Source organism: Hyperolius riggenbachi, chromosome 5 (genome assembly GCF_040937935.1).
Source record: "Hyperolius riggenbachi isolate aHypRig1 chromosome 5, aHypRig1.pri, whole genome shotgun sequence".
NCBI classification, from domain to species: Eukaryota; Metazoa; Chordata; class Amphibia; order Anura; family Hyperoliidae; genus Hyperolius; species Hyperolius riggenbachi.
In genome coordinates, this window is record NC_090650.1 from 66,918,731 (window position 1) to 66,931,626 (window position 12,896).

General features: G+C 45.7%; 1 protein-coding gene across 6 annotated transcripts in view; it reads left to right on the forward strand.

Moving 5' to 3' along the window:
• LARP4B (La ribonucleoprotein 4B) overlaps positions 1-12,896 on the forward strand; it is a 176,700-nt gene that overhangs the window by 82,314 nt on the left and 81,490 nt on the right. For 5 of the 6 annotated variants that reach the window (XM_068235824.1, XM_068235825.1, XM_068235827.1 and 2 more), the window contains one exon: positions 519-644. In XM_068235824.1, coding sequence (XP_068091925.1) covers positions 564-644 — 81 coding nt within the window. In that variant the 5' untranslated portion in view covers positions 519-563. The remainder of the gene's footprint in view (positions 1-518; positions 645-12,896) is intronic. The other variant, XM_068235823.1, reaches the window with a different exon arrangement.

Genomic DNA, 12,896 nt, shown 5'->3' on the forward strand with positions numbered 1-12,896 from the left:
TGGTTTGGGCAGCATGCCTACTTGATCATGCTCTTGTGGCTAGAAGTGTTCTGCACATGCGTAGTTACAAGTCTGTATGAACTGCGCATGCGCAAATGCTTCTGGCCTTGGGAGCGCTTTTGAGGAGGCCCATGCCTGGGTCACTACATGGGCTGCGTATGCTCTGCTAATCACAGACTTTAACAAGACCTTATAGCTGAAAATCGGATCAAACCAGTAGGACAGGAAGCTGATAGACTACAGGTGAGGTGACAGGACCAGGTAAGTATTCTCCTGTCCCCCCCGCCCCATCTCAGGTACACATGTTTAAAAAGAGAGACAAATACAGGCTATCAATCTCGCAGAAGAAAGATGCTGATGTTTCTTTTAAAGATGTTTCTTTTAAATCATCTTTTTAATCCATTGCACTGGTGTGAAGTTAAACTAATGTGAATGGACTGTTTTGGACAGTTTTATGTATTGAACAGATTTATTGAGATAAAGGTAAACTGATTGTAGTTGTTTTCTATCTCCCCCAGCTAGGGTGACAGGTTTTCTCTGAGGAGCCTAGAAGCAGACGGCTCATGACTTCAGATCAGGATACTAAAGTTGTGGCTGAACCGCAGGTGCAGCAAGTCCAAGAAGCCAAAGACAGTTCTCATCTTGTAAGTCCTTGATATATCCAAATAAACGGTGTGGACATATTATACATTGTGTTTACCTTTTTATTTCAATGTCTTTAATCCTTTTCTTGGAGCTTAAAACTGTTGAATGTCTATTACCGTTTATGCTAGCCTATGTAGTGTTAGGGCCCGTTCACACTGCACGCGTTTCCAGCCGCGTTTTGGAAACGCGTGCAGGTGGCCAAAACGCACGACATCAGACATTGCATAGAGTGCAATGTCTGATGTTCACACAGCATGCGTTCCGGACCTGTGCGGTCCGGGAACGCATGCTGCACGCAGATTTTACAAAAACGCGCGGCTGTCCCATTCACTTTTCAGTGATGGGATCAGCCACGCAACGCATACGAACGCGGACATGCGTGCGTTCGTACGCGTTGCGGTCCGCATGCGTTGCGGTCCGCATTTTGTAGTCTGAACGGGCCCTTAAGCCCTGTAAACACCAGGGGAACTTTGTGGCAACTCTGTTGCCAGACAGGGATTGTTACACGATTCCTTGGATGACAGAGCCGACGCCATACAGATGCATCATCGGGGAGAAGGGGCTCGGCCGTTGTACGAGCGGGAAGAACAATTCACTCGGCTGTCGGGGATCTATAGCAGATGTTGTGCGGCCGCTCACCCTCATCTGACTCCAAATTCTTGGCTGGGGCTGACGTTATCCTCCATCACGGCCGAGCTCAGACCAGTGTTCATAGGTGGCTTTAGGCTCTTTTTCCATGGGAGGCTGAAGGTGATGAATTTCACCACATCTACTCCCGCATACGGCATAGGTGTTGGAAATGTCTGACCTTCTGTGGAGTAACCTCTTAGCGTGCTCAGACACAGCAAGTTGCATCTTCCTTTGCTGCAGGGTAACATCATTGTCAAACAATGACATACCTGGTGCTACATACGTTGCTGTTCAGCTGCATGACAAGGCGCTCATGGCTGGCAGCCACAGGAGGATGTCTGTGAAAATTGAGCCTTACGTGGTTACAGGATTTTGGTGCCTGTGATCACATCTTTTACATTTAGCTTCTGATGCTCACCAGTGACTATTACGACTTCCAACACAGTTTCTTCACTTGCACTGTAGCACATCTAGACTTTTGTTTGTTCTTATAGCACTTAGCATTGCTCACAGGTACAGCTTTAAGCTATCATTTTTGGCAATATGTATGAACACGGCATGACTATTTTACAATGAGTTCTATAGTAATTCAGATGTCCATTCTTCATTTTTCTCACTACATTGTACTGTTATTATGACTATAATTATGTATCCCCCAGTTGACTCTATTTTGCAGTTGCTCTTGCAGAACTGACTGGGCGACAGGCATTCGTTTAGCAGCGGTTGCAAAGTTGTTTAACCCCTTGTATGCAGTCTCACATAAACCATTGATTTTCATAGGGAAGTGCAGTCATAACTGTGCTCTAATACCTCTTCAGTCAAAGGGTTAAATGGGAATTAGGAGGTAGAGCAGGGGTGATGGACCGGTAGACAAGGTTATCTCCGGAGGTGATGGCATATCATGCGCAGTAGTGTTGGGTGAGTCATGTCGTCAGCTTACGTAGTTCAAGCTGAAGCAATTGTCAACTGGGATTTATAGACACAGAATGTCCAGTTTCGAAAATAAGGGTTCCAGCCTTTCAAATAAAACAGTCACTATTAATCAGGCTTGATTGCACAGAAGGAAGACCTCGCAAGTATTATTACTACTATTATTGAATTATAAAACCTATCCCATGGCGCTGTAGAGCAGCAGTGTCAAACTCAATGTAAGGGGCCAAAATCTAAAACCTAGTCTAATTTGGAGGGCAAATTGTTCATTAAGAATTAACATTGATTAAACTAGTGGCGTAACTATAGTGACCATGTGGGGCTTGCTCCTCCCCTTTCTGCAGAGTAGTGCAGAATTTTAATATCTATCTGCTGCAGTGCTGCTCCGGGACTCCTCTGCTGTGTACCTCAGGCTCCGAATGCAGGTCACGTGTTCAAAGCTGAGGGTATGGTAGCACAGAGCTTGCAGCTGCTGGAAAGAACAGAAGGGGCATGCTGCATCGCTGGAGACGGTAAGTGTTACACTGCTCTGCTGTGGTACTCTGCAGTGTGGGGGGGGGGGTGTTTTAACCAGCCACATGGAGGGATTCATCCCAGGAGGGGGCCCCATGCTAATTTCACTGGGCAGCCCCATGGGTTGTTGCTGCACTTCGGCTGAAATTGCCAATGTTTCAACCAGAAACTGTCACCAGCATGCTCCTCTGGTTAGAAAGGCACTGTGCTGTCGTTCTTTTACTGCTTACAATGAGGCACATTTGAAGCTCTTTAAGGCCACATAAAATGACAACGAGGGCCACATTCGGCCCTCTGGTCTTTTGTTTGAAACCTAATGGGCAAACATTGACTACATTTATAGATATTGAAAAAAAATATGCAATTATGTTCATCATGTTATTTTGGTTACAGTTCCTCTTAACCTCCTTGCCAGGCTAAAAAATCCGGCAAGGAGGCAGCACCGCACATTTTTTTAATTTTTTTTTTTTTTTAAATCATGTAGCGAGCTTGGCTCGCTACATGATAGCCGCTAAGCGGCGGCATCCCCCCACCCACTCCGATCGCCTTCGGCGATCAGAGTATGCAGGGAATCCCGTTGAGAACGGGATTTCCTGCAGGGCTTCCCCGGTCGCCATGGCGACTGGGCGGGATGACGTCATGGACGTCGGGACGTCATAGGGAATCCCGATCCGCCCCTCAACGCTGCCTGGCACTGATTGGCCAGGCAGCGCAGGGCTCTGGGGTGGGGGGGAGCGACTCGGCGCGGCGGATCGGCGGCGAGCGGCGGCGATCGGAAGTTACAAGCAGCTAGCAAAGTGCTAGCTGCTTGTAACAAAAAATAATTATGCAAATCGGCCCAGCGGGGCCTGAGATGTTACCCCGAGCTGAGCTCGGGATAACCGGCAAGGAGGTTAATAACAGCGACATATGTGACGTGATGATCAAAATCTTTAGCAAATTCCAAGAGGCAGAGAGACCTGCTCTTGCGAGCTTACAATCTAAAGGAACAGGTGAAACAGACATGGTGGGATAGTATGCAATATGTATACCTTGATGCAGTGTGTTTTAGGTTATCTTTAAGGAGTGAAACTTGACCAGAAGTATGAGGGGAATTGCCTGAGGTTGAGCATATGCTTGTTGGAAAAGTGAGTTTTGAGGAGCATTTAAAGAGAAACTCCAACCTAGAATTAAACTTTATTCCAATCAGTAGCTGATACCCCCTTTTACATGAGAAATATGATGCTTTTCACAAACAGACCATCAGGGGGTGCTGTATGACTGATTTTGTGCTGAAACCCCTCCCACAAGAAGCTCTGGGACCGCTGTACTTTTGACAGTTTGTTACAATGTAACAAGGTTCACAGACAGGAAATAGCTGTTGACAGCTGTCTCTAACAGCCAAAACCGCTAGGAGCAGCTACATAACCTGCCCACAGTAAAAATGTCACCATGTAATACATGTCAGACTGTAAATCAGGGAGAGGAAAGATTTTACAATGAGCAAACACTAACTAAATCATTTATACAGAATTATTGTAAAAATGAAGCACTTTTTTACTACATTATTTTCACTGGAGTTCCTCTTTAAAGATGCCAAAGGCTGGAGAGATACGTATGCGTTTTGGAAAAAATTCCAGAGGAGGGTTGAGGCTCGTGAGAAATCTTGTATATGTGAATGCAAGGAGGTGATTCTAGAAGAGAACAGGGGGCCATATGCAATTCAAATTTTTTTCTCTTGAGTTTTCTCCTAAGTGATATTTACACACCTTGTAAATAAAATGTTTTTCGATCACCAGCAAGCAGGAAATTAAAATAATTTGGGTAGCAGTTTTGCACCTACTTTTTAGTATTTTCAGTTCTAAAGTGCTGCAAAGTTATATTAAAAAGAAGTTGAAAAAGTATCTCCTAGGAGAAAACTCAAGAGAAAAAGTGAATTGCAAATGGCCCAGATGGTCATGTGTTAGAGCTGAGATTTCAGGTGGAGTGTTATTAAAGTAGGCAGCGACTCTTGTGCTCCTGGCTCTGCTTTCCAGTCTGAGACTCCCCTCCAATATGAAATGCATTTATGTATTTCACTTGTATTATGTCATTTGGTTTCCAGCTGTCACCCTACTCCTGACTTTTCCTCTTGGCAGCTCCCACATCCTGGAGGTACTCTGCCAAAATAGTGTGGCCATCATAATCCCTGCACCTCATAAGTGTGGCTAGAACACCTGATCTGTTAGATGGACCTCTGTTTCAGAAGGGGGGGTTAGTAGTTGGGACACCCACAGCTCTTGGGCCCTCCTGCATTTACTGAAGCTGAGCTTGTTGGCAGGCATGCTGTTTTGTTGGGTAAGAGCAGGACTGCGGATGGTCAGAGGAGAACCACTAATGAATGGGCTGCAGAGTGTATGAGAGGACTGCTTACCTAGACATGTGCTGGAGGAGTGTTCACTTTGTCTTAGGGCCTTTTTCCACTAGCCTGCGATTTGCGATTTGCTTCTGATCGCAAATCGCAAGGTACATTAAACTAATGGAAACTGCAGCAGCAATTTCCATTAGTGCGATCCGATTGCGATGCGATTTTGGTCAAAGCGCAATCGTCGTCCTGCCGCGTTTTGTATGCGATTGAGCTGGACTATAATGAATATAGTAGCTCAATCGCAATCGCAATCGCATGGTGGAAATTGAAATGCGATTGCGATCGCGATTGGAATCGCAATCGCGATCGCATTTCATAGTGGAAAAGGGCCCTTACTTGGCTGCTTTTTCAGAGATTCACGATAAATTGTAATATTTGTACTTTACAAAAACAAAGCTGCAAAAGTTCTAAACGTTATTTAGCCATATAACCAATTCATCTGTTTGAGCCAGGAGATGTCAGAGAAACAAATCAAGTCAGAGGACAGTTGTGTAATATTTAACCACCTCTGGACCTCAATGATTGACGTAAACGCCCTGTTTTGATCCTGTTATACTTGCCAGGGCGTAGATTTCAATCATCCCGCCGATCACGTCGCTCTCTACCCACCTCAAATCACTCGCCCTGCCATCTATATAATGGCAGAGCTGTGTGAGGCGGTCAGGAGTGATTTCATTGGCTTTTAACCCTGTCGTCACTGTAAGCCAATCCCATTGGCTTACTTGATTGATGGGCAGTGTCAGGAGCCAATGAAAGCTGCTCCTGACCTGCTCACACAGCTGTTTCATCACAGTTACGGCAGAGAGAGGGGCCTGCGGAGATTGTGGAGCGGCGGGTATGTTCGGCGATTCGCCGTTCTTTGGCAACGGCAGTCTCTAGTCATTGATACCAGAGATTGCTGGTATTAAAGGGGTTAAACACAATACAATGCCTGACAGTATTTGTTTATAAATAAAACAGCATGGGATATGAAAAAGAACCCCACTTGAAAGTCCATAAAGATTACTTTAGGATTCAGTGTTTTCTATAGCAAGAATGTTTTTTTTTTTCTTCAGGTAAAGTACACCTGAGTTGAGAGGGCTATGGAGCTGCCATACGTATTTCCTTTTAAACAATGCAGATTCCCTTGCTGTCCTGCTGATCTTCTGCCTCTAATAATTATGGCCATATACCCTGAACAAGCATGCAGATCAGGTGCTTTGACTAAAGTCTGCCTGGATTAACCACATGCTTGTTTCAGGTGTGTGATGCAGACACGGCTGCAATCAGAGAGATCAGCAGGACATTCCAGGAACTGCTATTGTTTAAAAGGCAATAAATATGGCAGCCTTCATATCCCTCTCACGTTAGATGTACTTTCAAAGTGCATACTAAGCAATGGGAAAGTGCCATTCAAAAAATAATTGCAATAACTGACAAAACTAAAGGGACACTTTTATATTGCACATAGTGGGTTGTCCTGGAGCAACTATACTCATCCTGCCAATTTTTTTGGAGATGAGTTATAGGGATAAATCATTAATATTTGTGGTAAGTTAGCAGGATGCTTACAAGTAAAATACAGCAAACGGGGAGGGGGGAGGGGTAGAGAAGATATATTCATTCTTTTTTCACCCACTTGATTGCTCTACAAGGTTGTAGGCTAATTGAGTTAGCTGACTCATGGTCTCTGTTTCTGGTCACATGCTAGTGAGTCTAGTCAGGCTTGTTAGCACCTCCTTACCTCATATGATGTGCTCCCTACACAACCATCTCCACGTGACACCACTTTCACCCCTCCCTTTCATGCACTGAGTTTGTGCGCCTGGTGAGCTGAGAGCAATACAACTGTACACCTACACAAATGCCTACCAGGGGACACAGAGAGGAGGTAGTACATTTTCAAATCCTTGTTTGCAGAGCAGCTCACTGTGGTAAGAATCCTATTCCCTCCCCCCATAGATCTCTTGTAACTTGAACTTTAGGACTTATTGCAGGAAACATCTGAGATTTTTTTTTTTTTCAGATTAACTTACCTGTGGCTTCCTCCAGCCCCTGGAAGCCTATATGTCTCTTGGCGCAGCTCTGCTCCAATTCGGTCTCCTGAGGTCCCCTCTGTAGCATGTGCAGCCGGACCACTTGCTGTCGTGCTCCTGTGACCAGGAGCGTTCTGCACAGGCACAGTACTTTGAGCGGTGCGCAGAGGCCGCTGGCTGCTACTGAGGGGAGACGGGCTCGGAGCAGAGCTGTGGCGAGGGGCACCTAGGCTTCCACGGTCGGGAGGAAGCACCAGGTAAGTAAATCTGATTTAAAAATAAAAATCTCAGATGTTTTCTTTAAAGCAGTATTGTCACCATAAAAATTATATTTCAACAGCAACTAGTCTGAGTGGATTACCAGCCGGGCGGTATGGACGAGCTCAGCTCGTCCATCACCGCCGGAGGCTGCCGCTCAGGCCCTGCTGGGGCGATTTTCTTCAAATAAAGAGCAGCACACGCAGCCGGCACTTTGCCAGCCGCGTGTGCTGCCTGATCGCCGCCGCTCTGCGGCGATCCGCCGCGAGCAGCGGCGAAAGAGGGTCCCCCCAGCCGCCTGAGCCCAGCGTAGCCGGAACAAAAAGTTCCGGCCAGCGCTAAGGGCTGGATCGGAGGCGGCTGACGTCAGGACGTCGGCTGACGTCCATGACGTCACTCCGCTCGTCGCTATGGCGACGATGTAAGCAAAACAAGGAAGGCCGCTCATTGCGGCCTTCCTTGTTTATTCTGGGCGCCGGAGGCGATCGGAAGAACGCCTCCGGAGCGCCCTCTAGTGGGCTTTCATGCAGCCAACTTTCAGTTGGCTGCATGAAATAGTTTTTTTTTTTATTTAAAAAAAACCCTCCCGCAGCCGCCCTGGTGATCTTAATAGAACGCCAGGGTGGTTAAGTGATAAAGATGCTAATCCTGCATTCAAAACTTTTTCTGTTTTTATGATTTGGAGTTATCTCATACTTTAGGAGCACTTGCCCTTTAGTAGTCCGTGCCAAAAAGTTGAATGCTGGGAGTTCTTTTTATCTATAATATATTCCTCCTCTTCCATTTATTTTTCTGCCTAGCTTTCTTATCTGAAACACCCTCTGCTCACTTGTGTTTACCCTCAAGGCTGAGGTGACTCAGTGATTGGAGGAGTAAATAAAAAGACAGTGCAGTTCCTAGTATACACCTCTGAAGACTCTGGGAGGAGGGCAGCTAATGAATACACAATGAGCAAGAGAAGGGAGGGGGGAAACAAGAGTCAGGGAGGATATGATGTCAGCATTAGCTTGGCAAAATGGCCACTGCCTAGAATAGGATTTTCTGCTTTTCCTTTATAAAATTCACAGGAATCATTACGTGGATAGCACAATATATCTGTTATGTAAGTAGAAGTAGTATTTATCTACTTATATGTGTTTTTTATTTCTAGGTTAGCATGGGTGTCGCTTGTTCTTTAAGCTTTGTACACTCGCTCGATCACCATCTTTGAGGGGAAAAAAGCCATCCCTCACAGTTTTGAATAAATAAACGATGTCAGAGCATGGTTGAATTAAATAACACAACTGTCCACCGATTGGATCATTAGCAGAAGCGCGAAAATGAGGACTCGAAATTGCGAAATTTAGCACACGAGTAGTTTAAATGGTTTGATGCAAACAATCATTTGATGCAAACCACTAACACCAATTATTGTCCAAACTGATCCACCAGGACCAATCGGACTACATAGATGATAGTCTTTTACAGTTGTAGGGAGGGGGGGAGGGGGAATGATCTCAGCCAACCCATTGTAGCGGAAACGCAAAAGCGAGGACCCAAACGGCAAAATTTGCCACATGTGAGTAGTTTAAATGGAGCAAGTGTTGTCGTTCGGTACAAACAACACCAATTGTTGTCTGAACTGATCCGACAGGAACGATTGGTCTATATGGACAATAGTCTGTCTTTTCCAGTTGTTGGGACACTTGAAAAAACAAACAAAAAAACTATTCTCAGCCAACCCGTTATTTGTCGTTTCAGGGTAATGATGGTCAATTGTGTGTATAGAGATTTAACTTTAAAAAAAAAAATCAAAAAATAATTATTTATTTCAGTTTATTGCCAGATTAATGAACAACTCCATTAAACATGTAATAGTAGCATATTCTGACAAGGTAAAACAGCCTGTGTGACAAAAATTAGATCAGGTGCCAAATGGTATCATAGGATAAAATTAGCTCAGTATCACAAGAGTAGTAATACTTACAAAGGGGGGTTGCAATTCCTTAGGGAATTCAGTTTGCAGCAGGGGCGCCAAAAATCTTTTTCTTTCTTAATTTTTTTTTTTTTTTTGTGGCATGTTGAAAATTGAATTCCTGAGGCTTTTTATTGACCTGAGGAGGCGGGTAGAGACCCGAGAAATGCATTGTCTTTTTTTTATTTGTGCGTGAATAAACCTTACCTGATATAAATCTTTGTTCTTCTGGGTTGGTTTATCTGGAGAGAGGTAAGATACCTCATGTATTTGTCTTTATAACGTATACTCTGAGAGATTTATTTTTGGGTGCCTCCATCCTTTATATACTGACAATGGAGCATGGAGAACTGTAACACCATACCAACTTAGAAATAATACATTACAGCATGACTGAGAGTATGTAAGGAAATTCGGATACATATTTTGGTAACGATACTTTATATCGTATTTTTCGGACCATTAGACGCACCAAGGTTTTGAGGACAAAAATCGGGGGAGAAAATATAACTAAACCTAGGTGTATCTATGGTGCAGGGGCATCCTATGGAACTTTTACCTCCAAAAACTGTCTCTAAGCTAAGCTACACTACACTAATCCCTGCTGCACCCTACCACTTGAACTTCACTACACACTAGACTATACACTACACACTAGACTACACAGTAGACTATACACTACACAGTAGACTATACACTACACAGTAGACTATACACTAGAATATACACTATACTACACTGCACTGCACACCACACTAGACTATAAACTTCAATACCCCACACAGTAATACTATCTACTACATTACACTACACTAACCCCCTCCTGCCCTCCTAACAGTTTAGCTCTCACCTGATCCTGCCACTGCGCTCCTCCCACCTCCCTCCGGCTTGTCCAGGCGTCGCTCTACTCTTCGGACATCTTGGGCATCCCTCTTCTCCTCGGGCATGGGTGGCATTTTCTGGTATAGCTGTATTCAGCGGCCACTTGCCCGCTATACAGCTCCAGGTCGCCTGTGCATGTGGCTTCCTCCTTCTTCCGCATTGGTTCGGCGGCTGCTGTTACATGAGATGCATGTGCGCTGGAGTCACACTGACATCAGCGTGACCCTGGCGCACGTGCGCTTCTCATGTAATAGTAGCCACAGGACCAATGCGGAAAAAGGAAGCCACGTGCACGGGCGACACTGAGCTGTACAGCAGCAGATGGCTGCTGTATACAGCTATTCCAGGAGATGCCACCCATGCTGGAGGAGAAAAGGGACGCCTGTTGAGATGCCCAAAAAGAAGAGGGATGCCTGGACAAGGCAGATGAAGAAAAGAGTGCGGCGGCAGGATTGGTAAGAATCGCATTCTGTGCACCTCTGCACTTCATTTATTTATTTTACCTTTGGACCATAAGACTCATTCAATTTTTTCCCCAAGTTTTGTGTTATGGTCTGAAAAATACGGGAGATAAGGGAAAAAAGGTGCAACAGTTTGGTCACACTAGTAAATAAAGCAGGTAATAGTGAGGCAGTTGAGCATTACCATGCTAGAATTAGAGATGCTGGCGAACTGCTCGCTGGTGAACATCTATGGACAGCCTGGCCCTGTACTACTTCCGGGTCGCAATGTCCCTCAGTAGTACACCTGCCCTAGCCTGGTCTCGTTCATTAGTACGCCTGCTCTAGCCTGGTCTCGTTCATTAGTACGCATGCAGTGGCCCGGCGGTGCAGGCCGTTGATTGCGCGCCTGTGGCCGGGCACCCTTCGTGACGCCACGCTCATGCACATAGCAATGAAGGACAAGCACCTTTGGGCCAGGACACACCTCCTAATGTGCGTGTGGCTTCCGTCTGTGCCAGGGCATGTGTTCTACTGCGGGACATTGCAGATGAGCAGCTCGCATACATCGCTAGCTAGAATAGGAAAAGTAACTTCGCTACACATACGCTAACTGCCTGGTCTGTGATCGGCTTTCAGAGCACCCAGACTCACTGCCAATGAAGACTTAGAGGATCTCCATGCAAAAACAAAAATCCATCAGCGCTGCTGTAATTAAGTTTTATTTACCTCCGGTGTCTTGTCTCAAAAAGCCGACGCCAAGCCCCCGCATCACTACACTTACAACGCTTGGCCCCGCCTCCCCTCCAAGAAAAACGCCAAGCTATTTACTGCAGTCAGTAGCTTGGCGGTTTTTCCTCGGAGGAGAGGGGCAGGCGGGGCCAAGCAACGGATGTGTAGTGATGTGGGGTCTTCTGGGCGGCTTCGTGGGACAAGACACTGGAGGTAAATATAACTTTACAATACAGCAGCGCTGTAGGATTTTATTTTATTTTTTTCAGGGAATCCTCGTTAACTTTAGATGTCAAAAGCGTAGTTTTTCTAAACTGTTCATTATCTTTAGGCTGGTGTCTGCCTGCTTTTTAAAATAAGGTTGCTGTTATACCTCCAGATAATGAAATGTTACCATTTCCTAACCAACTGTAAGAGTTTCATCATCTGTGCAATGAATGACTTAACCTTGTTTCAAGGCTTTTATGCCATTGAGAGTGTCTCATTAATCATGGGCCCACGTAATGTCTTAATATCCCACAACCTTCAGCAGTAACGTGCCACTGAACACACGGTGTGTCCTTTCTGCTGAGAACCTTAAGGGCCTGTACACACTGGCTGCGCTTCAATTCCATTTTCAATGGGTGTGTGTGTAGGGGTGTGTGTTTTGTCCCATCAGCTTGAGGGATTGTCAGTCTGGACCATTATGAAGCCACCACTAACATTGGCAACCTTTCATAAGCTGTCTTATTTATTTTTGGGCTCAATATACTGTCCTTGGATGGGGTGGGAGGCGGCATTACAGAAGCTACAGTAGGTGATACAGAAAACTTGGTGTAGAGTCTTCACAAGTATGTAGATGGAGAGTGGTATGCAAGCAACTGATGCATTGATGTTGCACTGTATAGAACAGTATAAAGCTAGTGGAGGCAGTGGTATGGTTAGTATTTAATTAGATCTGATCTAATATCAAGTAAAAGGTTGGAAGCATGCAAACTGGTAGATTTAAAGGGATACTGTAGGGGGGTCAAGGGAAAATGAGTTGAACTTACCCGGGGCTTCTAACGGTCCCCCGCAGACATCCTGTGTTGGCGCAGCCACTCACCGATGCTCCGGCCCCGCCTCCGGTTCACTTCTGGAATTTCAGACTTTAAAGTCTGAAAACCACTGCGCCTGAGTTGCCGTGTCCTCGATCCCGCTGATGTCATCAAGAGCGCACAGCGCAGGCCCAGTATGGTCTGTGTCTGCGCAGTACACTCCTGGTGACATCAGCGGGAGCGAGGACACGGGCGTGCAGGCGCAGTGGTTTTCTGACTTTAAAGTCAGAAATTCCAGAAGTGAACTGGAGGCGGGGCCGGAGCATCGGTGAGTGGCTGCGCCAAAACAGGATGTCTGCGGGGGACCATTAGAAGCCCCGGGTAAGTTCAGCTCATTTTCCCCCGACCCCCCCTACAGTATCCCTTTAATAATGTTACAGAGCCAGATAATCTTTCTTGCTAATGGAGCATAAGCTAGCGGCAATGTGCTGGTAC